General features: G+C 38.3%; 1 protein-coding gene across 1 annotated transcript in view; it reads left to right on the top strand.

Annotated features, from left to right (window-relative positions):
* The first annotated feature begins 6,239 nt into the window (after positions 1 to 6,239).
* The window catches only part of LOC145998568 (uncharacterized), a 59,555-nt gene continuing 39,300 nt past the window's right edge, over positions 6,240 to 26,494 (top strand). Inside the window, exons 1-4 of the mRNA XM_083134998.1 lie at positions 6,240 to 6,359; positions 10,656 to 11,106; positions 24,282 to 24,470; positions 26,204 to 26,320. Coding sequence (XP_082991124.1) covers positions 24,294 to 24,470; positions 26,204 to 26,320 — 294 coding nt within the window. The 5' untranslated portion in view covers positions 6,240 to 6,359; positions 10,656 to 11,106; positions 24,282 to 24,293. The remainder of the gene's footprint in view (positions 6,360 to 10,655; positions 11,107 to 24,281; positions 24,471 to 26,203; positions 26,321 to 26,494) is intronic.

Genomic DNA, 26,494 nt, shown 5'->3' with positions numbered 1-26,494 from the left:
ACAGTATGTGTGGATATAAATATATATAAAATCTTGTTGGAAGAGAACATTCTTTTCTCCTGTAGCCCCCCAAAATTTGCGGATATAGACTCGCGAAATTCAAGGCCATTATTCGGGAATCTAAATGCAGAATGAACTTATTAACATAATGGCATCTAGACAGTCTTTAAAAATCCATGTATTTTCTCTTATGTCAGATTTTTGAGACACCAAGAACAATGTCATTAGTCCTTACTCCTTAGATTTGAAAATTTGCTCGAAGAAAATTGAGAAGTAGAGAAAACCCTCTTCCGTGGGTTTAGATATAAAAGGATGCTGGTATCAGGTGTACGTACAAGTATGACAACGGTGCGAAAATGAAATGTTTGTGTAATGAGTTCAAGATCGGCATCCCATGTATATTGTTTATACCAGAATCGAATGCGGCGGCCTTTAGTGCAAGGCGACACCCTTAACCACTATTCTATGGGACATGCACGAGTCTTTTGTGGCATCGTACTGTACACTTTGGAGAATGATGACGATATATATATGAAATTTTATGCACACATCTAGTTTCTTAAAAGTAATCTTCTTTGCGCGTGCAAAACTGAATATACGATGGCAATAGAAACAACAAAATTCCCGCGCACTCAAATTATTGCGCTCTAGTCTTTCAAGGTTCGATCCCTGGTAGAAACTCCAAAATTTCTGTGATGGCATAACATCGTGAGGGCAATTAGGAAGCTACTTCAAATCAATATGTAAGCGAATTCCACTCTCGAAACTAGATGAAACTCGAGGTGATGATGATGACCACGCGTCACCGAATGGAAAAACACTTCGGAGACTTTGTCCTTCAAAATTAATTTTACTGAATAACTGTAGTTTTCTTTAGAGGACCTAAACATGTCTTTTTTGCACAGTACAATGTTGTTTTCTTTCACCCTACTTTTATAGTTTTTCATTTAAAATGATTCCACTCCCGAAGCATGGGCATGACGCACTACGAAACCAGAGGTCCAAGGTTCGGACCTTGGACAGGTGTGGTTGCATCAGGTCTCGCATCGCTATTCCTTCGGATCATCATTCAATCTCATCGACGCATTTAACCCAAGAGGTAGAAAAGCGGCGTAAAATAACGAAATGGAAATGGCTGATTGACTTGGTTCATTTTACTTCACTTTTCTGACACTTTTTTGACTAATCGTGAAGATGAGAATGAGTTAAGATTAAATTGAAGAAAGGACCATCACGAAGAAGACACATTCTCAGGCCGGGATTCGAACACGGGAGATTCTGCTTCGTAGCGTAACCTGCTAACCACTTCACCACGGAGTTATCGGCCCAAATAGAAATGAAAATTAGAAAATGCCGTCTTGAATTTGCAGGAACAGAATTCACCAGCAAGGGCAAAAGATTTTCGCTCCCACTAGGATAGACAAATAACAGAAAATGCTTGATAAGTAATTTGGCTCTCCGTATTTCATGATATTATTATGGAAGTAACTATTATTCGCTATATAACTTTGGATTAATTTTATTTGTATGTGTAGTTAACTTTCCCGCCTAAGCAGCAGCCACAACGTCTGCATTTGCGGGTGGAGGCCAAGGTTGTTAAAGGTTCAGGAATATTAAATAAATTCAATTCCCATCCAGGAGAGAAAATTAGCAAGCGTAAATGGGCTCTGGACCGTAAGGAACCTCTTCATCTCTAAAGGTAAAGTAAAGGTAAAGTGTTCCCCTGTGCATAGCACCACGCCATCTAACGTTTTCAATTCGGTCCATGAATTTTTTTCCAGATGAATTTAATTTCGGTCCAGGAACCTTATTTCCTGAAGAATTTAAATACGGTCAACGAACATTTTTTTCCGGATCAGTTTAAATAGGGTCAAAGTTCCGCATTGAAATGAAACAATTCGCAACTTGGTACGAACTTAGATTGTGCGAGAGAAAAGGTTCTGGTCCTATAACGGAATCCTATAGAACAAATAAGAATGTATGCGTTTCCTAATCTTTAACAATCCCAGGGTTGTTAATGGTCCAGGTATTGTAAATAAATTCATTTCACATCCGGGAGAGAAAATCAGCAAGTGTAAATGGGTTCTAGGCCTCAATTCGGTCCAGGAACTTGTTTTCCGTATGAATTTAAATACGGTCCAGGAACCTTTTTTTCTAATGGAACAATACACTACTAGGACCGAATTTAAATTGTGCGAGAAGAAAGTTTCCGGTCCTGCAACGGAACCCAATAAAACCCATAGAAGTTATGGGTAGATGGACCTTTGACAACCCTGGTGGAGGCTAAATGAAGAGAAATCACAAAATATGCAGAATTTTGAAACGTATTATTTCTAAAGCATGCACACTACTATATAAAGTTGACTACGTACCTCGTTTCCTTCTTTAATTGAAATGTGACTTATTCTTCATCACATGTGAGATCCACCGCCCTGGGAGTCAAATCCGGTCTCCTGTGTGGTAGTCGGACACCACTTTAGAAAGTCAATGTGTTGGACATTTGGTCGATCGGTCGATCCTACTTCAATTTTTCGAGAGGAAAATGAGCTGGCAGCTTCACACTCGAAATTTCACTTCGCCTACTCCCGTGACGGAGTGGTTAGCACATCGTGCTACGATGCCAGGTGTGCCGGGTTCGAATTCCGGACTGAGCATGGGTGTTTGTTGTGTATATTGATCAATTTAATCATATCATCACTCATCCCCATCTTCGCAATTAGCCAAATGTGGCAGAAGAGCAAAGCAAAATGAACCAAATCAATCAAAATTTCACTCGCAATGCATGAAAATGAGATCTCAAGCACTCCGTGATCCTACCGGAATCTCACGTTTACAGAAGCTAACTATGAAACCACTTCTTGGATCAAACTGTTCTTCGAACTAGCTGACAGTCATCAATTGTCGACCAATCAACACAATAGGGCAAAAAGAAGCAGATGTATTTTGAAAATGAGTGGTACATTACAAAGGCTTATTATGGCCTTTCCCTTCATTGCAGGTTATGAGCACAAGGGTTGAGTGTGGGAACCTGAAGGAACCGCGACATCTTTGTCATTCATCTCCCGCCAGAAAAGGGACAAACAGTAGAATTTTGTCTCTTGCAATTTGAAAAGCCTATGTCCATGCTGAACCATAAAGTAATTAACCCAGAAAGTCCTAGCTACCTGCAGTGCGTTTCGGCGCGACCGATAACCAGAGCCAGATGAAGAGAAGATTTTGTGGGAGGGGGTGACCTGCTTTAGGCCCCCTGGTGTGCATGAAGGGAAAGTGTGTTTTCAAAAGGTCCCCGACTTCCCAGAAACGGAGGGCCCATAAAATCACTGCATTTCGTACCAACGCATCCGTTTGTGTTCAACCAAAGTGTATGTCACCGTAGGATCCGATTCGAGTTCTGTCGGTTGCGGGACTTCTTGAGTCTTTTGTCAACATGGTGCCAATCAGAGTTTCTTTCTGCCAAGGTCGTTGCACCTATGAATCGGCTCTTCAGCTTCAGTGGCAAAAGACATGTTGTACGGAGGAAAGTTGCAGCAGAAAAATTACCTTCTTAAATACAATGGAACCTGTAAAACATCCACAGATATTTATTCGGGGGTGGTCCCTTTGACAAAACATCAATATTCTCAAAATTCTTCGAACGGACTGTGTAAAACATTGCAATACTCCAAAAACTGAACCTGCTCTGCAACACAAGGAAAATGCCTCATTTAGCAATCAATGTGCCTTTGTTAAGTTAGTAAGTTCAGTATGGCACTACATTTTAAATAATGCTGATGGAATAAATCAATAAACTTTGTTAAATGACAACGACTCCTTACCACAAGAATATAATTATTCTTTACGGATATCCCCTATAATGGTTGGGGGTTCGACGTGCTGACCCCACGTCACCCCATTACTGGTTAAAGATCTCCACACCTCTAGGTAGGATTGTGGGAGAGAGACTGGCAGTCGGGAGATCAGGCTAGGCCCTTCCAGGGCTGTCGAACCACGGCTTATTATTTCTTTATAGGTGCTTAAATATATGTGCATCCTCACATGTCTTTCCAGTGACTTATTGCAAGGGTTTGTTATTGCACTTGACTCAACAAAATAAGCTTACTGTGTGAGGCAGATTCATACGAACCAAAAATACCCAAGGTAATAACAATAATAATAATAATTTACTTCAAAATTACAAAAATGTATTTACTTGTTCTTATTTAATTTTTCGATTCTTCGAAAAGTTTGTTAAGGAGTTGAGTTGGTGTTTTTAAGTCCACTTTAAGCACAGTAAGGCTAATCGGGACTGGAACTACAGTTTAAAGTAAGATCCGGACCACTGTGTACCTCCACCCATGTATCGAACCCGGGACCCCTCGATTACAAGGCAACAATGCAATCACTGCGCAATCGGGGAGTCATCGTTTGTTAAGGAGGATTCTCAAAATCTGTCTTCACGATATCGAGAAAACTATGCGACTCGAGAAATCGTACAGTTTGTGAAGATAATTACTTTTAACACGTTGCGTGTTTTAGACTGTTTCAATAGTAGAATAGATATTTGGTGCGAATGATACTACTTACCCTTAGATATGAGGCATACTGCCACCATTATACTTATTTAGCGTGTATTGCGCTCTGTTTCGGGACCAGTTGTAACTGTTTGCATATATGTAGTTTACCGCTGCACAAGCGGTCGTTCTTCAATCTACTGAAGCTCAAAACATTGTTTGGACGCAACGGCAACACTCAACGCCAAACCATGCCTGTTGTTGACCTGCGACTGCTAGGGGTGGAAAGACCGCTCCCTCAAAATTCCGAGAAACAACGAAGTTCTAGGTTCCTACACTGACATCCACTATAGCTAGAACCAGGAAAACGAGAAAGAAATGTGGTTTTGGGTTCGTGCCACTCAAATTAAGAACAGTGTTTCTAACTGAAAGAAAGAATTATTGAAACTATTTTGCAATATTTGCCATGAAAGTAAAATTTTCAGCAAATGTAGAACAGTTTGCAGGGGCCACGTGAACGTTTCGGGGGGCCAGTGCCCCCCTGGCCCTCCCCTTACGACGTCCCTGGGCTTTTACGTGATTCCGAACAAAACTTAAAAAAGGGAGAGAGTGAGTCATTCAGTAATTTATTTCAGTGATCAGAGCCCCCCCAATAATTTTGACAAGTCGGCGCCCCTGAATGTGCCCAAACTACTACAAACACCAGCTCAAAGTCCATGGGCAATTTTGAAGAGGCGAGTCCATAAAGCAGGCGTTAAGTCCAAACAAGAGTTGAAAACTGTTGTGCAAGCCGAGTGGAATAGAATAAGATCTGAAACATGTCGGAAACTGATTAATTCTATGAAGAACAGGTGTCAAGCAGTAATTAAATCCAAAGGATACGCATCAAAGTATTAGAACTGTCAGTTAATTTGCTCTGAATATACTTTTTCTTTTATATTATTAAGTGTACGAATATAAAAGTTGTACAAAAAATGGCATGTTCCTCTTTCAGTTTAATTTAATTTATTATTGTCATTGGTTATACAGAATTTGGGTAAGATTTTATGTTCCTAATGATATTAGTTATTGAATTGTAATGAAACAATTTCAAAAGAGTGTATTTCCTTTCAGATATTAAAGCATTTTCTTTGAAAATCCGTGTGTACGAATAAGAATGTTACATACTGTATGTGTAATGGTGTAATCTGTTTCCTGGCAGGGGTTAAGTGATTTGCGTTTGTTTCAAATGTGGTGTTTCCGCAAGATTCTTATCTGTCATTAGGACAATTAAACGATTAGTCATTCGTTCAGTGCAAATAAAAAATTAGAAATATTCAAGAAAAGCGTTTTATTTACACAGTAAGAAGTTCACCGTTGCATTGGAGAAAAAGTTTGTATATTTTTCAGATTAATGCGTCCTTCGGAACTCTCTCGCGAAAATCCTAACAAATACGTCCTTCGCACTGCTCATCGGAATCTTGAGCAATTGCGCTTCTGTACTACGTACGTCGTGAACCAACTATTTTATTTTTATTGTCAATACTTTCCTTCGAACAAAAACAACCATTTTAAAAATTAAATTAGGGCACGTTATTTCATGTTCAAGAACACTCTTACTAATTTTAGCTTTGTTCTTTGTAATATAATACAACAATTTTCTACAGTCAATTCGTTCACCCCTCGAAAATGATCGTTAGCGTGACTACACATTGCCGAATACTACAAATCAAGGTTGCATCTTCCTCTTTTCCTTCCCCCTTTTCTTCCTTCCCCTGCTAACAGACGAGGCGATTGTGGCGCCTTCTTTTGGTGGCAGCCATGTTTATAATGGGTTGGGGTGTGTAGGGTAGAGACGGGGTGGAAAAATCATCCCTACATAACCAACAGGTAAGTTAACAGCTGAAGATTTTATTTCTATCATAATTTTTGTGTGTCTGCGATAAATGGCATGTTGAATTTAGGAATTTACAGAAAGTAGTTTACAACAGTAATGCTAATGGAATTTACGAGCGAATAGGCACTTGTCTTCCATTTTCATCAAGCGTAAAAGAGCATCCCATTATAATCATGCGATGAATACGTTAGTTACAATGTTTTAATGTTAAATATCTGTATGTAGGTACTATCGATGGGACATAAACCGTCTTCGAAATACTGTCTTAATACGGATGACATTGTTGTTTATAAGGCTACGTAATGCAAAACTGCAAGTTATACACTTTCTCTTAATTGATAGATGTGTGTCTTATTAGACATATGTGTTGATTTTCGAATCACTTAAAACTAGGTGCAATTATTTGTGCTTAAATACCCTGGGAAATTTCACGTAAGTACGCTATTGAAAGCTTACAAATTTGAACGCACAAGTGGCGTTTCAATACAAGGCACTAGTACAACTGTAAATACATGCAAACGTTATTATAAGCATTGGTGTTAAAGCTTAATTATTGTAATCGGCATATACATTTTATACTGTAATATACTGTAATCTTCGACCAAGACTTGTTTGTTAAAAAAGCAGCTGCAGCACATTATGATACCTGATTTATTATGTCGCATCATTATACACACATTTTTCTAGAAGCACACGTACTGAAGAGAAGTACTGAGTACTTGCTGCATCTTTTGTGTAAAAATATTTCCATCCCATATATTGGTTTCCCAGTGAGTGGCCATTCGTTGACTTTTCTCTGAGATGCATCCACCATCTAACCAAATATAAGCATTTACTCCATGATTATTTACATTGGCTCCGTGGTCTCATTCTACACCCTCAATTTCCCACACATTTCACATATTTTCGTCACAAGAAAAGCGTTTTTATAACAAAGGGTGTTTCAAAATAGCGTGGAAGGTAATTTTTTAATATTAAAATTCCTTACGTATGTAACGTCAATACGGTTTTTTAGGTCTATCATGGATTCATGTCACAGGTGCACGTCTGTACTTATTCTGCATTGCGAAAGATTGTTTAACCAGGGATTTTGCTTTTTTTTTTTTAACGAAATTAGTATCTATTGTCGACATATCGAGTAATTATTGTTTGTTCTTTTCTCGCTTTCTGAACACACAAAATTGCGGGCAAATCTTAACTAGCATTGTGTTTCAAACGGCAAAGCAGTGTTTCAACCTTCTTAACAGAAAAATTCCCGCATAGCCCTGAAAACCATTCATGGATAGCCCCAAAAACCATTCGGGATAGTATGACCATCCACGAATAGCCCCATGCACCATCACAGTAAGGTTAGGTTAGGTTGGGCAATATTGTGAAAAAACTGTGTGTTTGGAAACACTTACCGGGGATTACATCATCAGATGCTTGCAACATCCGGTTCAAGTACATGGATGGAAATGCAAGCAACAGCTTTCGTACATCGGACGGACATTATTATAGAAAAATACATGAAAAATGGGAGAAAACCGACCTTCCGAAATTACACAGAAACTCAATTCCATAAGTACTTTCTCCTGTAAATTTGAAGAAATCCGATTCCCGGCTTCGACAGTTTTACCGTGTGATGTATTGGCGGGGTGTGTAAATACGTTATCTTGTGGTACATCATGCGCATTTCTTTTTGGCAACTGAAGTCCGTAAAGGGGAGGGTTGTATTTTCTGAATGACTTGTGGGATGGGATAATTTGCGAATTCTTATTTTTATGATGGAACTGAAGGAGAGGGTAGTATTCTGTGGAAAAGAACAAAAGACTTTTGACATACGACTTACTTCTCTTTTGGACTTCCAAATTCAACTTCGATCTGCAATTCAGTGCCTGGCCTTGGAAAATAGAGGTAAGTTACCTTCTGAGGTTAATTTTTAGCCTTCAGTTTTTGGAACCTTCATGTGTCAGTGCGGAAAATAGTGTAGGGGCAGGTGGCTTGGCCAGTTTCTAACGTGCCTGCCACAGGGACTCTATAGAGAAAGGCGGGCCCGCGATAGCAATAGCAGGTGGTAAGTTAATTACCCTAGGAGTGGAGCCCGGAATCTGCGGGAAATTTAGACAGCAATTTTCATGACATTTCTTGGAGTATAGCCCTGAAAAACTGACATTTACATACATCCATCAGTACGTGTGCAACAAAATTAACATGGCTGCAAGTAGAGAACGGGTGCTACAAAACTAACATGGCTGCAAGTAGACTTCCACCTCACAACTTCAAACTGCTACATCTCAACTTTAAACGGCTGTACAGTCGTAAATACTTGTTTCCGCGCTCCAGAATTTTGTTCTTCACAAGTGTAAATACACAATCTTCATAAAAAGAAAAAAAATCCTTTCGAAATCGAGGGTGTAGAATGCGACCATGGACCCTTTACATTCACTATAATAATAATAATATAGGTAACCTTGCATTTGTAGTTCTGTCCAATTTTTATTTTCCATGTGGATATTTACTTTCAATTGTAATCATGCTTCTGTAAGTAGCTTAGGATTGTTAGGTTTGATTTATTTAGTATTTTCACACTTCCTGTGTATATCCATATATAAAAAATACCCTTCAGTCAGTGCCAATTTCTGATGTCGCTTGTTCATAATACTTTTCATGAGCTATGTTTTCTCACAACTTAATACTTTCTGTGACTTCACACTATTCTGCTTCATATTTCTTATCCTCCTGTACAACCTGTAAAGATCAATAAACTATCTTTCATGACAATTAAGACTGGAATTTTTCCAAATTTCTAGTATATCCATTTAACATGTCAACAGTAGCTGAAGCCTACTAGGATTTTCATATAGGAACAACCAGCTTTCAATGCGCACATGTTTTATGTAGTGGGTCGTTAGATAATTGGCAAATAGAGGTTATTAAGAGGCAGACCATTTTATTGGAATTTTACTAATAAGAGTGTCCTTATCACAAACTTGTGTTTGATTATGCACAGTATGCATCGTGCTTGTTATGTACCATCTGTGTTGTGCTTTTTCCAGTAGAATCTACGGAAAAAGTTGACAATGAATGAGTGTTACCATTATTCAAACATGCCTCTTTCTCTGATACTCACTCCCTATTTAGTCGAATGTTAGTTTTAGTAAAAATGATGCTACAGAGGTTCATTTTCTTTTGTATAGGGAATGGGTTGGGTATAGTGTATGCAAGGGTACAGCCTTACTACATATTTGTACTTCGTTGGGAACAGTAGTGATGTTTTGTGATGTAGTTTGGTTCTTAGGCTGGCCAAAGTTAACATTAGTGTATTTGCTAAAAGCTTGTCAGTGGCTGCTACGTTAATTTATACCTGTTCCATGTTGAACATTTTCACATTAAATGACATCATAAAATGTAATGTATAGCATTTGTGAAATATTGATTGTGAAATTTTTCGGCTTGGTTTTAATTCTTTTCTCTATAAACTTCACCTACTTATGGTGATTGCAAGTTCTGACAATTAAAAAAATGGCATTGAGAACATATACTATTTCTATTTTCAATGTTAATTCCGCAAATATTATGTGTGTTGATATTTTGTCCCAAGAAAGATAATTTCATCATATGAATGCATTCTTTATTGCAATAAGTTGTTCCCATGTGAATCACATGGTAGTATGTTTTATCTTTAGTGCATCATACTTACCCTTAAGAAAGTAAGTAATTTATTAAAATATTTTGTGTTACATGATACATATGTAACTTACGTGATTCATTTTTGAATGGATTTACTGCATAGGAATACATTATACAAATATAGGCTAATATACAAGTGTCGCACACTTATTTTGCTTAATTGGTATTTCTGGGATGTGTTTGGTTTTTAAAGAATATGCATTTTTTTAAACAATATTTCACCTATTTCAGTCTTCATCAAGTGAGTACAAACAATGATGTCATGTCTGATGTTAAGGTGGTCACATATTATGTGTTTGTGATTGTCCTTTCATCAATTTCATGTTATCGCCATTTATCATCATCAATGCAGTTAGCCAAAAGTTGTAGAACGTGAAGTAAAATAAATCAACTTTGAAAAAGGTTAGGTTTGACCTTAGATTTAACACACACAAGTTACTTTGTCTGAACCTCTACAGATTGTAAAAAACCCATTACATTTTAGGAACTGTAATCTTTGAGAATGAATGTGAAGAGTGAAAATATGAAGTTATGTCCTAGATCATTAATAGGGTATACTTATAATAAAATGACTTTCTTGTAAAATTCTGTTTTTGTAATACATTCCTTGTTTCCAGTTACAGCATGGGTGGAGACAACATATCTAATGCAGAAACAGTGAACAAATAAAGAATAAACTATGACCCAAGAACTTTCATGCAACATAGTGTACGTTGAACTGCAAACAATGTGTAAACTTCAATAAAATATTAAATACTCATTAGAAGTTTACCTAAAATACACAGCTAGAATTTAGTTTAAATAAGAAACACTACCACAAGCAAATAAAAACTTAAATGGCAGCACTTTTCTATATATTAGTTGGTTGTTCTACCTACACTACATGGAGACAAATTTGGGCAATACACATTACCTGCGAGACTAAACTGGACCAAGGTCATGAGGAATAAACATAGGAAGAAAATTGTACTGTGGTTGGATTCATTAGCAATTTACAGGACAGCTGAATTCCCTGGAGGAAGTCACCGTAAGCAACAATGTCTCTCCAAGTCAAGCTTCTATGCTGAGGTAAGCTACATGTTGTTGTTTTTTTATCATAAGTTGATGTGCAGTTTTTTTTTGTGAATTTAGTGGGATCTGATGTATTGATGAAGCATCACATTGATTAATATAAAAAAGGAAAGTTAAAAATTTTTACTTACGTATGTGAGTATAGTGCTCTTATTGTAGAACGACGTTTCAGAGATTGACTATCTCTTTCCTCAGGTTCGTATAAAAACTAAGTACTTGGCATAGGGAGGAAATTGATGAAATTAAAATTGAATAGGAAGGATAATCTAGAGAATAAGAAACAAAAAACAGAGGAGTGGGGAAATAATGAGAACATTTTAAATTTAACCACCCACGAACCACCTAAAGAGTTGATTAGGATTATGAACAAGGGGCAGAAATTTGCAATAGGGGTAGAGAAACTTGAAAAAGAGGAATTCATAATTGCAGCAGAAACGATCGTAACAACTATTGACGAAAGGGAGGATAAAACTGAGGTTAGACAAAGGATACGTAATATTGTAGAACAACACTTGCAAAAGGAAATTAAAAAGGAAACGAATATGAAAGGGGGAGATAGAACACGGAAAGAGAAAGTAAACGAAAACCTAAGACGCGATTTAAAAAATGTAAGAAAATGGGTGAAGGCGAATAACGTATTTCTAATTAGGTCTGATAAAGAAAACAAGATGGTTATCATGGACAGAGAGGAATATCACCAAAAATTAGAAGATAGCTTTAAAGGTAACGATTTTGAGAAAATAGAGAAAGACCCTATTAATAAGATTAGGAGAGAGATCAAAAAAGGGGTAGAGACAAGCATTACATTGGGCACAAGCGAAAAGAAAATCCTTATTAAGGAAATTAAAGTTGGCAACATACCAATTGCTTTTGGAATACCTAAGACACACAAACAAGGCATACCACTTAGGCCTATTATACCAACATACGAACATCCGGGATATGGGCTAGCAAAAATGCTGGTAGAAAGAATAAGGAAGGTAAATGAGAACACCCAATATAGCGTTAGGAATGCCGTAGAAGTTAAAGAATGTATAGAAAATCTGGAAATTGATGACGAGGATACAATAAGTAGTTTTGATGTTGTTAACTTATACCCAAGTGTACCGAGGGGGCGGGCGGGAGATTGTTTACTAAGGTGGCTGTTAGAAAAAGGAATAGACATCCTAACTGCTTGGGAATATGTACGATGGTATAACCTTGTAACGGAATATAATTTTTTCTATGTCAATGACAGTATTTATAGACAAAAAGAAGGCTTGGCGATGGGAAACCTCATTTCGGGTATAGTAGCGAGCATTTTTATGCACTTCATTGAGAAGGCAGCTTTGGAAAAAACAGGAATGGGTATTAAATATTATGGGAGATACGTTGATGATATCTTGATTATAGGAAAGGGGGTAGCACTGAACAAGGTTTTTGAAGAATTAGAAAAACAAGATGAAAGAATAAACTTCACTAGGGAAAACTTAAGCGATGGAAAAATCAATTTCCTGGATCTTAGTATCTTGAAAGAAGGGAATAGGATTAGAACAGGAGTACATCATAAACCCCTATCGGGGAACTTATATATTAACAAGGAATCGGCGCACCCCGAAATAACAAAGAAAAACGTATTCCTTAACTTTTTTATTAGGGCTGGTAGACTATGCAATAATGAAAAAGAAAAAGACAACGAAATTCGGTGGATAAGAAAAACAGGATTAAAAAACGGATACACAAATAGAGAAATGGATAAGATAGCGGAGAGAGAGCACGGAAAATTATTAGGAAAGAAGGGGATCAAAAAGAAGGGGAAAAAATCGAAAATAGGAGGGTAAAGTACGTTGGCATCCCTTACCATCAATCCGTATCGGAAAAATAACGAGAGATTTTGGAATCGTTTGCGGGATGAAAGCACCAAAGAATGTAGAAAAATACTTCACCGATTATAAGAAAGGAAAGACAACTAGGGAAATACCGGAAAAACAGAAGGGGTTTTATCGAATAGAATGCCAATGCGGGAAGGAGTACATAGGACAGACGGGCCGAAATATGGGTAAAAGATGGAGCGAGCATGAAAAGGACATAAGGGAAAAAGTTCCCAAAACGGGTCTCTCAGAACACATTTTGGAAAGTGGGCATAGAATCGCAAAAAAAGAGATAATCAGAAAAGAGGGGAGGAAATTAGGAAGAAACGTGTATGAAACAGCGAGTATTTGTAGGGGGGGGGAAGAATAATCTTAATAGGGACGAAGGAAATTTGGAAGAAGGGTGGATCAATTTCCTCAAAAAATGGGATAAAGCCTGGAAGATTGAACCCAATATCGGTTTCCACGTCACTCCGGAAGTTATGCAAGCTGCAAGAGAGGAACGTGAATTCACGTTGGATTTGTGATGTAATAAGGGGAAACGAGAAAATTAAGGGGAGGGGAAATATTCGTTGTGAATTGACCTTCATGTGGATGGATAAGCACAGTTGGGTAGGAAAGGCCAAACCTGCAGGTTGCATTGTGATTTATGCAGGTTTTTTAGATTTTTAACTTTTTTACCTGTGAATAGGTCTAGTGTACAAGTTTTATTAGGGAACGGCTTGGTTTTTACGTACTTCTAATAGCAAAAACTTAATATTTTAAATGTACCCTAACCAACCCTTAACCACAATCCTCATTTTACATTTTTGACGCAGTACTATGCCAAGTACTTAGTTTTTATACGAACCTGAGGAAAGAGATAGTCAATCTCTGAAACGTCGTTCTACAATAAGAGCACTATACTCACATACGTAAGTACAAATTTTTAACTTTCCTTTTTTATATTCTGGATTTGTGAGTAACACGCAACAAACCTATAAAATGCTATCACATTGATTAGTGAAAAAAATGTACACACATTTTTTTTGGCCATTGCTTGCCATATGTGAGAAGCACAAACTACATTTTTGACGTTAAAGTAACTCTTCTACTAGGAGTTAGACAACGTTTTTCTTAGTTTCTGTGCAATTAATTATAATATATTTTTTTATAGCTATAGGTGAACTATTTTTTGTCATGTGTGGCACAGATAGAACATTTCTTTACTTAATAAGAACTATATTTTTTTTCTGTAAAGTTTCAGATGTTGGAAAATAAATTAAGACAAAGAGAGGAAGTAATTTGACGTTTGAATATTCTAGTGGAGTTGATTGGGAAATGTAACAGTTAAAGTAGAAATTCTAGGGTGGTTGGTAAAAGACACACAAGTCACTAGCTGCCATTTTCGGTTGCTTTCATCAAAGTCTTGCTGAATCAATTAAAGAACATACTGTGCATATAATTAAAATATATAATATAAAATGTAATGTTTGCTATTGAAAGAAAGAACTGAATCAACTGTCTGTTGTAAAATTACATTTTTTGACTTAAAGTGATTTTTCCTGAACAGCCTAGAATTTTTTTTTTATAGAATTCTTTATTGAGATAACTTGTGTCTGTGTGCATTGTACGGTAGTATATTTAGGGTAAGCAAGGGATTTATTACAATATTTTATGATACATAGTTACATGATATAGTTGTAACTTTGGTGTACAGTCTGAGAAAAAAATACCTGGGCCACGGGACGTAGAATTTCGTAACGTCTTAAAGCCTGTTGTTTATGCAACCCAAATAACAAAATATTCGCTTAAGTTTGCCTGGTGATTCTGACTTCTCGGGAAGGATTGAGCTTTGATAGCATGAGTCACATGACTCGTGCCCCAGCCACAACAAACAGCTGGGTGCTACGATGCCTCCAGAAGAAAATTTCAGGAACTGGTTTCTTGACAAGAGCTACTCGTAAGGAAATACTATTCTATCAAGTGATATTAGAGTCATTGTCAAGAAGGTTCGCTGAAATGATGGTTCTCATCACAGACCACATGCCACACGTTAATTGTTTAAGTCTAGTTCATGCACTGGACCTACAGATTAAAATGGGATTCGAACCAAAGCCTCTCTACTTGGTATTGAATTCGGAAGCCTTTCATTACATGGCGAAGACGTTACTACTACGACATCAGAGAGGCAATGGAACCCCTTGAGAAAGAGATAAGCGAAAATTGCTACCTGACAAACCATATTTGCCCGTAAATTTTAAATATAAGACAATATTTTGTACTGACAGTTTCGAACCGTGGGAGAGGCATATATTTTTTTGTACCATCGTCCATTTCACGAGTTTATAATTCTTCCTCACCGACACGAGTAACGCGAGTGGTAGAAGAAAAGCGAAGTAAAATAACTGAAACAGAAATAAAAGGAAAAAGCGAAATAAATTTTATTCATAATATTCTGCAGTCACTTGAGTTGTATTCACGGGATGCTATCTTTAAAGAAAGCCGTGGTCTCTTCCTTGTCTTTTTCGCTTTCTTTGTGCTCTTGCTTCCCCCGTCACGATTGGTCTAAAACTAATTAATGCGACGTTAATTAAACAATCCAAACAACGAAACAATGCACAATCAACTGCACAAGACAACATTCCAAATGTTTTCGAATCGGAAAACAATTGAGATGCTGTAAAATGACTTAAGATGCAGTAATAAAGTGGGAATTCGGTACCGTATAGAATTAAATCGGTAGAGATGTTCGATTTGATTGGATGTTTGTTATTTAGATTTGCTATTCTTTCACTTTTGGCAAATAGCGACGATGAAGATGAGTGATGCTATGATGAAATTGATGAAGGGACACTTACCAAGGACACCCACGCCCAAGTCGAGATTCTAACCAGGGACCCATGGCATCGTAGGGCGCTGTGCTAACCACTCCTCCATGGAGTGGACATTATAGCATATTTTGTGTGCTCAATTGGGATCAATCAATGTAATGAATAGGCATATTATATGATTAATACATTCATATCATAATACCACGTCATATTATTCGGCACGAAGTAACATCAGAGACATTCAATCTTGCATTTTTGCCTTTCAACTAATTCTTTGAATTCAGGTTAATCACAACAATAAGATAAATTATGAAGAAAATGATAGTGAATGTGGGATATTGACAGTTATTACGAATTTCCTGAGAGAAACAACATTAAGCAGGCTCGGTGGTCAAGCTCATTAAGTGATTGACATTCGATATCGTCGCCAAAGTTCCCGGTTTTGAGTACCGTCCTTGTCGGGGGTGTTTGACTATTTCGTCATCAATTTCGTGTAATGGTCACTCGTCCTTATCGTCGCGATCATCGAACAGGGAATAAAAATTATAAAAATAAATACGATGGAAGAGTACTTATTTCATCTCTCACGAAATCTCCTACAAAACCGGAATATATAAAATACATGTATATTCATTCACATACATTTTCGATTTCTATATTTAACTAGTCGAGACCGAGAACGGGAGAGCAATTTTCAATTCGACAAACCGAGAGGCGGAGAAACTGTCAAGTCTCGTTTCTTCTTGGCACCTCCGTAATCGAGTTGTTCTGTTTGTCATTAGCTTTGTATTGGCAATTATTGTCATTATTCTTCCCCTGCAGGTAAACCATAACGATGAATTATGATGAAATGAAGCAGATAAAAGGGCAAGAACAAGAAAGTCATGCCTGTTCGGGACTCCAACCCAGAACCTTATGTAACGAGATTTGAAATTCTGGAGAAGGCGTCCGTGTTTCGCTTGGTTTTCTCTTTCCTCTACTTCTCTTATATTATCATACATGTATAATAAAAATGGATCTCATACGATATGTTGCGATTCATAATTGTGCTGGTTAGATGCTACAGATGTGAACTCCAACCTGCAATATATTATTCCCTTTTGTTTCGTATCTGGTTGAACATGAAATTTTCTTACACTGTGACAATTTCTTTCTTAGTTTTGGTTTGGTGCACAGATATGCTAATCTGGACTCGACCTTCAGTTTAAAGTGGGATACTAACCACTATGTGCATCCATCGTGTATCAAACCCGGGATCCACTGATTACAAGGCGACGACGTTATCACTACTCCATCGAGGAGGCCCCATGACAAAATGTTATTCACTCGATCTCTACCATAATTTATTTCAGCATTTACATTTTCGTTTTCTTCTTCTTTTTTCCTTTTGTTAACTACTCTTATACAACTCTTTTTGCGTCTTCGAATTTCTTCTTGTTTCAGGAAAAAAATAATACATGCAGGCTCTATAAAAATCCCCCGTTCAAATAGATAAAACGTTCACTCTCGAGAACTAATTTACATGTTTATCACTAACGTAACCATTAGGAAACTATTGAAATGTTAACTGATATAACTGCAGATGAAACAATACTTACAGCCACTAACGAAATATCTATTCTTGTGTAGCCTCACAGACAACAAGTATCTGGTGAGTCATTCACTCTTGCTGACTACGGGCGAAGGTCACTGAACTAAAGGGTGGTGGCAAGCAAGCAGGCTTTTGCTCTACCAAAGACGAGGTCACGTGTTCCAGTTATCAATGGCGTACGAAATAAGGAGGAACACAGCTATCTGACGTATGTTTTGGTCCCGTCATTGCACGTAGACAGTGGCGTATGCTGGTTCTAACGAGTGGGTAATCTCCGACCTTTTGATCCTCAAACTCAAAAAGTTTCCGTGCAATTTATGTCACGCTCCATATTGGATTTAGGAATATTGTGTCGGAATGTTTGTCTTATTGCTACGATCACAATCAATTAATTCTCGTTATTGCAGTTTACTATACGCGTAGAATTTCAAATAATAAAACAAGACAGTATTATAAAGCTATAAAAAAACAGCCTGTGAAATATAAAAATGAAAGACGTGCACTAGTGAAATAAAAACCCGCAATATTAATTTAAGTGCAAAATTCAACTTACTCCAGGACCCGATTACTTGTGCTGTACTACATCCAAAGCACGCTGTTTGTCCAGTTGCACGTCAATACGTGTCTGGGCGAAAGATTGCAGCTTAACAAAGGAAGTTATGTGACTTTTGGATTTTTCATGTTTGGCACAAGTGTTGCAAAGATTACAGTCACGCGTCCATACATTCTTTTCAGCCCCGAAAAGTAAGCACGGCGAACAAAAATGCAAAGCTTATTAACAATTATACTTCCTGTCAACCATGGTGTTTTGTCATAATTTGCTTGCGAAAATGCCTCACATATTCCCGATTTTGTCTTTGTGTGTAGAAATAAGTTCAAGCGATGACACTGGCCTACCTGTATTAACAATTTGCAACTTCTCCTGAAAAGATCTTGTTCCAAACGGTTTCACCAGCAAATCTTGTATCACATCCATTACCCTTTAACACAGCACTATCACGACAAACACTAACACCTAAATAAATAATAAACACGAAGCACAGCACGAAGCCAACGACTACACGCATTCAGTTTCACGCGCCAAACTTCTGTTGTTGTGTTCCTGGCTCAGAATGAAATTCCCTATGAATAATAAAAAAAATCCCTTTCCGAGCTCGAAATGACAGGTTTTTAAAAGTTCGAATCACTGCAGGTCAGAGTCAGAATTTTATTTCGGGATGGGGATCATCCCTTATTATCAGCCGCCACATAAATTTGAAACAGTGGGGTTAGAAGTCCTGAAGATGAATCTCAGATTATTACAACGTATTAAGCAAAGTGTTTAATCCTGCTAATGAAGTAAAATGAATTACCACTATACACTTTTTAAATTAGATATTTGTAGGATTTCGGGGAGGGGGGTTTCCCTTTAAAAAAATATTCAGTTCCGTGAGATAAGTATTCTCGCTGCTTTTGAAGATTAGAGAGGAGAAACAATCACTATTTTTGTAAATACAAGGATGGGGGGAGTCAGCAAATAGGTGCTTTAATTGCTTAAGCCTTGAATTTTAATTCAGTTTGCTTCATCTTCAATATTTAAGCTTTTCCCTTTTGATAAATTTATGTTCAAGTAACAGAAATCAGCAAGACAGAAGCAAATGTAAAGTGAAAATTAGCGTAGAATTGGTTTGCCCATGTTATTCAGTTTTCCTGTTCTTCGCACTCTACCGGGTATGTTTTCCCTAGTTGAGCGGAGGGACCGGTAAGGCTCTCAGGGTTGAGAGTGCGACCGGTGGACTCTCACAAGAAGGAGCTTACCCTGGGCACGGAATCACCGTGCCTGAAAAGCAGTGTTTCCTTCCCCTCTTTCCTTTCTCCTCCCTCCTCGCCAAGGGTTGTAAGGAAAGCGGGTGGAATGACGTCAGGGTGAGATTCCCTGAAGTCATTCCACCGGCTGGAGAAAGGTTCCCGGACATTCGGCGGCAAACGATTGGAAGTATTCGCGCGCTGGAAGCAAGGAAATGTATGCATCGAAATTGGTTTGGAAGAATATTGCGAGGAAATGTATATATATATATATATATATATATATATATATATATATATATATACATATATTAAAAAAAAAGAAATACAGCCGGGTCATCTGCGATTACCTAGATGACCCAGAGTTTACGCCGCTGCACGTAGAACACTTTATCGTCGTGGCCTTGAAGTTCCCTCAGGGCACTCCTACGTATAGAGGTCCCTCAACTTTCGTATTCTGTTTCATTTCAGAACCCGTGCTGTATCGTCGACTTAATCCAATCTATCCGATGTAGGTTTTAGGTTCTGTTTCTGTTCGGTTATTTCATGTTGTCTTCCTGCTTATGTTATTCGCGACGAAGGCTCTGGATTCGATAATCTGGACAATAACGGGATTGTGTTGGTTGCTTGATTTGGTGTCTTAAGTTCACTTTATGTCCTGTTAGGCTAATCGTGAATGGACCTACAGTTTAAAGGGGGATCCGAACCACTATGTTCCTCCACCGAGTATCGAACCCGGGATCCCTTAATTACAAGGCGCCCACGATCCCACTCCGCCATCGGGGATTGTGTTCGCAACGAATGAATCAAATTTGAGTGATATGATATGCAACCATTGGAAGACTATTGAAAGAAAAGCTACGGGAACCTGCCAGTTTTTCTACTGCAGACAGGAAACCATAAACATGCAAGAGAAGCTTATATTCTATAAAACCTGACGCTATGTGCTCGAATACTGGCTATATATAATCCATAGAGGCATAGCAACGTTAAACAACCTCTTATATGATACATATAGGTTTAAAAAGGTCGAAATACAAAGATTGTGTGCGCCTCACTGATCGCGTAGTGGTAAGGCCTTGTAATCAAGGGGTCTCGGGTACGATACCAGGTGATCGCACATAGTGGTTCGGATCCCACTTTAAACTGTATGCAGTTCAGATTAGTCTATCTGTGCCGGTGACTCAGTCAGTAACGCGTCTGACTACCATGCTATAGGCCCCGGGTTCGATCCCCGGCCGGTTCAAGCCCGGGAACTTTTCTAACGTTGGAAGCGGCCCCGGCGCCCACCCAGCGTCGAATGACGTGGATACCTGGGGGAAACCCTGGGGGTAAAGGCGGTCAGGGGCGTGATGCTGATCACATCACCCCCCACTCACGAACGAATCAAGAAAGTATGGGGCGGCGTGATGCTGATCACATCACCCCCACTCACGAACGAATCAAGAAAGTGTGGGGCGTTACCCCCACACCCCCTATACGCCTTCATGGCGTAGCGCTAAGCACAGGTGAGAACTTTACCTTTTTTTTGCATAAAGTGGACTTACAACAAAATTTAAAATTGCGATAAAGATTATGATAAGGTATTAAAGAATTGGGTCTAACACATTTTTTTATTGTTTACCAATGACCTTGTTAACGGTGGAAGCGGTCCCGGCGTCTACCCAGCGTCGAATAACATGGGTACCTGGGGGAAACCCTGGGGGGTAAAGGCGGTCAGGGGCGTGATGCTGATCACATCACCCCCACTCACGACCGGATCAAGAAAGTGTGGGGCGTTACCCCCACACCCCCTATACGCCTTCATGGCGTGGTGCTATGCACAGGGGAACACTTTACCTTTTTACCTTGTTAACTAATATTCTTAATTTCAGTTTCAAGATGAAATCGGCTACGAAATAAAAGGAGTGGGTTCATATTTCTGTTACGAAATTCCACTTTTGTAGTAGACCTGTGCCACACTAAGATGTGACATAATAAACAAATCTGAGACACTTTCAAAGTATTAAATTGCTATCTACGTATTTGGGAAAAATCTTTCAATATAATACTTTTTTTGGACGCGTCAAATCATAGTATTTAATTCCTGTTTTAGCAGCTTTAAGAAACCTGATTTTTGGGGGGGGGTTACAAATGCCCTTTCTGCTCCCGTCAAGTTACGCCTATGAAAAAACAGGAATTCAAAGTAAAAGACTGTCCCGACTAAATCGGGAGACACGTCTGATAGAATTACAATTGGGAAAATCATAATTAAGCGTGTAGTTGAAAACAACCTATTTTCATATATTGCATGCAGCTCTATTTTTTCTGCAATGTGGATCAAGAACTGGGGACGTGGAGGAGCACAACACTCCACGTAACCAATAGTCACGTGACCCTCTTTGCTTTCCTGTCATGTTGACCTTCGCGTGGAACACATTTCTCGGTGTTAAGACAGGCAAAATCACCCGATCATCGAAGGGTGCAATATGTGTTGCCTACCCTCCTGCATTACTTGCTCCTATTAAAGCCTTATGGGGAAGAACTTTTTTCCATGACTGTACATTGTCAAATGTACATAAATGGTTTTCTTGATGCATCGGTTACATATTACGCTAACAATATACACTGCTCAAATAATTAGGGGATCAGGCAGAAATAAGTAGGGGATCAGACCAGATATCAAAACTCATGTAGGCATACTAATACCAGAGCCTTTATTTCATTCTGAGATTAGTTACAGCAAGATATGCTGCCATCATACCTGATGTTAATGACATGTGACTTGATATGACAATTAGAGCATCAGTAGGACAGCACACAAAAAAGCACAAAAACAGACACAAACACTACAGCAACTCTCCTCTAGTACGGTGTATGGTCTCCCCTAACGGCCAATATTGCTGCACACCTGCGTGGCATGGAATCAATAAGCTGTTGGGGGATACGTCGCCACTCTGCCAGAAGGGCAATTTCCAGCTCTGCCCAAGTTGTGGGAGGTGTTGATCATGCTGCAACTTGTCGGCCTAGTGCATCCCAGATGTGCTCGACTGGATTTAAGTCTGGAGAGCAAGCTGGCCAGGACAGATGCTCGATACCCTCCTGGTCCAGCATGTCGTCCACAAACCCAGATCGGTGTGGACGAGCATTATCATCCATGAAACGGAAAGGATCACCAATGGCACCATCATAAGGCACGACATAAGGTCGGAGGATCTCGTCTCTATACCTTCGAGTTGTCAAGGTGCCATTGCGGATGATGTGCAGGTACGAATGTCCACCAATACTGATTCCTGCCCACACCATCAGTACACTGCCACCATATCGGGAGCGTTCATGCACAAAAGCTGGGTTGTTTCGTGTTCCGCGTTCCCTCCAGATGAGAGCACGTCGATTGTCAGGTTCCACACTGAATCGCGACTCATCAGAGAACAGAATGGACCTCCATTCGGCATGTCCCCAACCACGATGTTTCTCCGCCTAGTTTCTACGAGCTCTACGGTGTTGTAACGTTAATGGAACATACTCCATGGGCCTACGTGCATAGAGGCCACCCTCATGACAGTTTGCGATGACACACTGCATCCCGTTGCTGTTTGCCAGGCACATTGCAGTAGTGTTGCATTCTGCCCCCTGTTCCGACGGGCTGTGATTAAGAGATAACGGTCCTCCCTCGATATTGTTGCTCGTGGACGGCCGTGGCCTTGTCTTCTGCGAACACTTCCTGCTGTTTCAAAACGATTCCATAGTCTGGAAATTACACTTTGCGACACTCCAATGGCGTGTGCTACCTGGGATTCTGACTGCCAAGCTTCAATCCTTCCTATGGCTCTCCAAGCCATAGCTTCCGGTAAATGATGTTGGTGTGGCATTGCCTTTCTCACCTGAACCTTTGCCTTCTCCAACTGAACGGTATCGCTAACCAGAGATGACTAGCATACAACACCAGCACGCACACACTCCTCCCGTCTACCCTTTGATATCACCATTGCAAAGGTTACATCATATTTAAGGCACTGGAACCTTTGTTTATGGGGCTTTAGCAGCTGATCGTAGCTCATACAGGCGCTGACAACATATCTGGTCTGATCCATTACTTATTTTTGCCTGATCCCCTAATTATTTTGAGCAGTGTATAAGCTTTGTCACTCACCACCCTCAATATTATCACATATAATTTAGATTTGGTCTACTAAAAAGTGTCCTCCAAAATTATATTTATATATGCTACGGGTTGGGTTGACAATTTAACTACCTTAATATTTTCTCAGAGATAGGGAGATCTTTTGTGGGACGCATGAAAAATAAATGTTACTTTCAATAGTTTATTTTAACTTTTTAGCAACAGGAAATTTCCAAACAGTTCAATTCATCAATTGTATGACATATAATTCTAATTATAAATACAACCATACTTTATACAGGCCAAAGATTGTGGTTCTTTTCGTGACGTTGGTTCAGTGCGTTAAGTCTTATTTTTAATGTTGAAATTATCTGCAATTTTCAAAGGGGAAATTCTTAATCTATATGAAAGCAAAGGGACATGATTAGTAGATTGGTTAAATCAGATATAACCATCTGAGTAATGATAGTATTAAACACAAAATACAAATGGTGCTAAATAAACTAATTAAATAATGCATGTAATATGAATAGTTGAGTTTTTAAATTAAACTTAATTATATTATGAATACTACCAGAACACAGACGATCACTTCAGAAAACACTAATTCCACCAATCCAAGGTAGAATAGCACGAGGTGAACCCAAGGGTTGCCCGAGTAAGATAAAGAGCCCTGCACACAATGTGAGAGGCTTCCCATCCCTAGGTCACATGACGTGTGATGTAATACTTCCCAAAAGAGAAATAGATGACTAACTACTAGCACACAATCTGATTCAGATTTTTGCAAGCAAGGAATAGAGTTAAAGTATCACACTTAATTTTCTCTTATAAGTGTGTCTTAGATGTGTTTGGTTTTCAAAGAATATTTCACTTGCAAAGAGCCTTCATCAGGTGAGTAATAACAATGATGTTCTACAGCAGGCTACGTCATCAGATGACATAAATGAACGTCCGTACTGCTCAATGGGTTAAAAAATAAGTACATTTATTATGCGAAGTTGGGTGTAATTGCATATTTTGAATTGCAGCCAGCATAGAGCATGAAGTACCCACAGCTGGTGTTCATGCCAGCAGCCCTGCAGGACTGGCTAGATGCTGAGTTGGAGTCACGAGGCATTGATGCAGTCGTGTATACTCGCTACATCCTTAGTTTGCTTCAGAAGGATACATTGGACCCACATGAAGATAGCTTTGCAGTAACAGGCAATAAAGGCCAGGCAAGTGTTTTTTTTATTATTTGAATTGATAAGAAGTCATCCCTACATACATTTAATTACATTACCTCAGGCAGGGAACATCACTGAATTTTATGCTTCCAGTTAGTGTTGGAATTTGAAATTCTTAGTTACATGTATGATTTGGGATGGGTTTTCATGATTGAAGGGGAAAAGAGCGATGTTATGGATCAGGGGTATTATGTGAAAAATAAACACACATCTGCATGTACTTGTTTGTGCTGTAAAGTTAAAGTATTATCTGAATAATATCACCCTATTCTTTGAACAGTTTTGACTTTGACAGAATAAAATTGTAATTTTTGTAATTCAATTGCTACTTGTTCAGTGACAAGGTTGATGGTTTTTTACATATTTATATGTTTTTGTGTAAATATTTGGTGCTATTCAGACAAAACAGCTGCCGACATCCATTGTGGGGTGGTTACCACAGCACACTATGATGCCAGGGGTCCCTGTTTTGAATCCCGGCAGGGAATGGGTGCTATTTGTTAATGTCCCTTCATCAGTTTCATCATATCATCATCACTATTAGCCTAAGTGGCAGGAGAAAATTGATGCTAACAAATGTCAAACTTGAACAAAACAGCCGAAATTGCATATTTTGACACTGTTTGCTTTCCACAACTTTTTGATGTTGACATTAAATTGAAAATTGTACATGCCTACATTGGCATTAAATAAGAAAAAAGAATAGGGTATTAGACAACAACTGACACTTCTTGCCGGTTTTTGATATAATTTTCGTTCCCTGTGTAGATGCAATTTGATGTGACAGAATTTAATTAATTTAAATTTGTAATGGGAGTTTTTGAGAAGAGACATGGTTAATACTTTGAAACATTACTGTTGCATACTCTTATTGGTAATAGGATGTAACCCAAGAGTTTTAGACAAGAAAAATAATGAAAATTTTCAAAACTTGTTAACTGTAAGCTAAATAGCATGTAAACATTCTCAAAAATCCAAAATCTCTGAAGATTTTCCTTTTGTTTGTTGTTGATTCTATGTTTGAACAAATGCGGTTGATGTAGACATGACATTTTTGGGACTTTTAGTGCGTTATTCATTGGGATCTGAAGTAACTGACCACCAATTTACAGTTTTCTTGAATTTTTTTTGTAAGGTATAAGAATCTAAAATTCCTGGTTTAATATATCAGGTGGCATGATGCTTGACTTGTCTTGCAGTAAGTATAATAGCAGAAACAAAACTTAACCTGAACTTTCGATCCTGGTCATTGTCAGGGAAATGTACAGATAATGGATGAAAGCTAGAATGCAGTGTATTTACTTGCACATTTCCCTGATGATGGCCTTGAAGTCAAAAGCTCAGTTTTCAAGTTTTAATCTTGTTTGTGCTTATATTTTACCTACTGAAACTAAATGGCATGTGGAATGTTTTAAAATTCAATTTCAATGTATTAATAATCTCAGTGTGTGTGTTTCCTTTGTGTATTAGTTGTGGACTTCCATTTTTTGATACCAATAACATGTTGTAAACAACTTAAGTTGAGGATAAAATTTTTAATCTTCCCGTGTGTAACCATTGTACTTTTAAGAGAATACTTTTAGGAAGAGGATAAACACTTGAAAAATATTAACAATAAGTTTAATTCACTTGCAGTTAAAACATTAGGAAAAATGTAAGACTGGTTGGATATTTTCTTCGAAACTTATTAATTATTAACTTTTTTAAAAAATTTCAATTTGCAGGAAAATAATAGAAGAACTCGAAAAAGGAGTCGAAGAGAGGAATATTGGAATGTTTGGGACTGTGAGCAGTTGAAGAGGTCTGCAGCTGTGGAATGCCTCATGTCTGCTTCTGATCAGGTAGGTGTTTACTTAAATATTTTCAATATGATATTGTGTATAAGACGTAAACGAGTTACTAAAAATATATCTGCGAAACACTTGTAAATGTTCTATTAATTTTGATGGCCTCTGCTACCATCCACTTGGGAACTTGATGCTTAACTGTTAGGTTGACTTCCGGTTCCTGTTGTT

The sequence above is a fragment of the Lepisma saccharinum genome, chromosome 1 (assembly GCF_977018435.1).
Source record: "Lepisma saccharinum chromosome 1, izLepSacc3.1, whole genome shotgun sequence".
NCBI lineage: Eukaryota > Metazoa > Arthropoda > Insecta > Zygentoma > Lepismatidae > Lepisma > Lepisma saccharinum.
The sequence above is the reverse complement of the archived record's forward strand: the minus strand, read 5'-3'. Positions and strand labels throughout refer to the sequence as shown.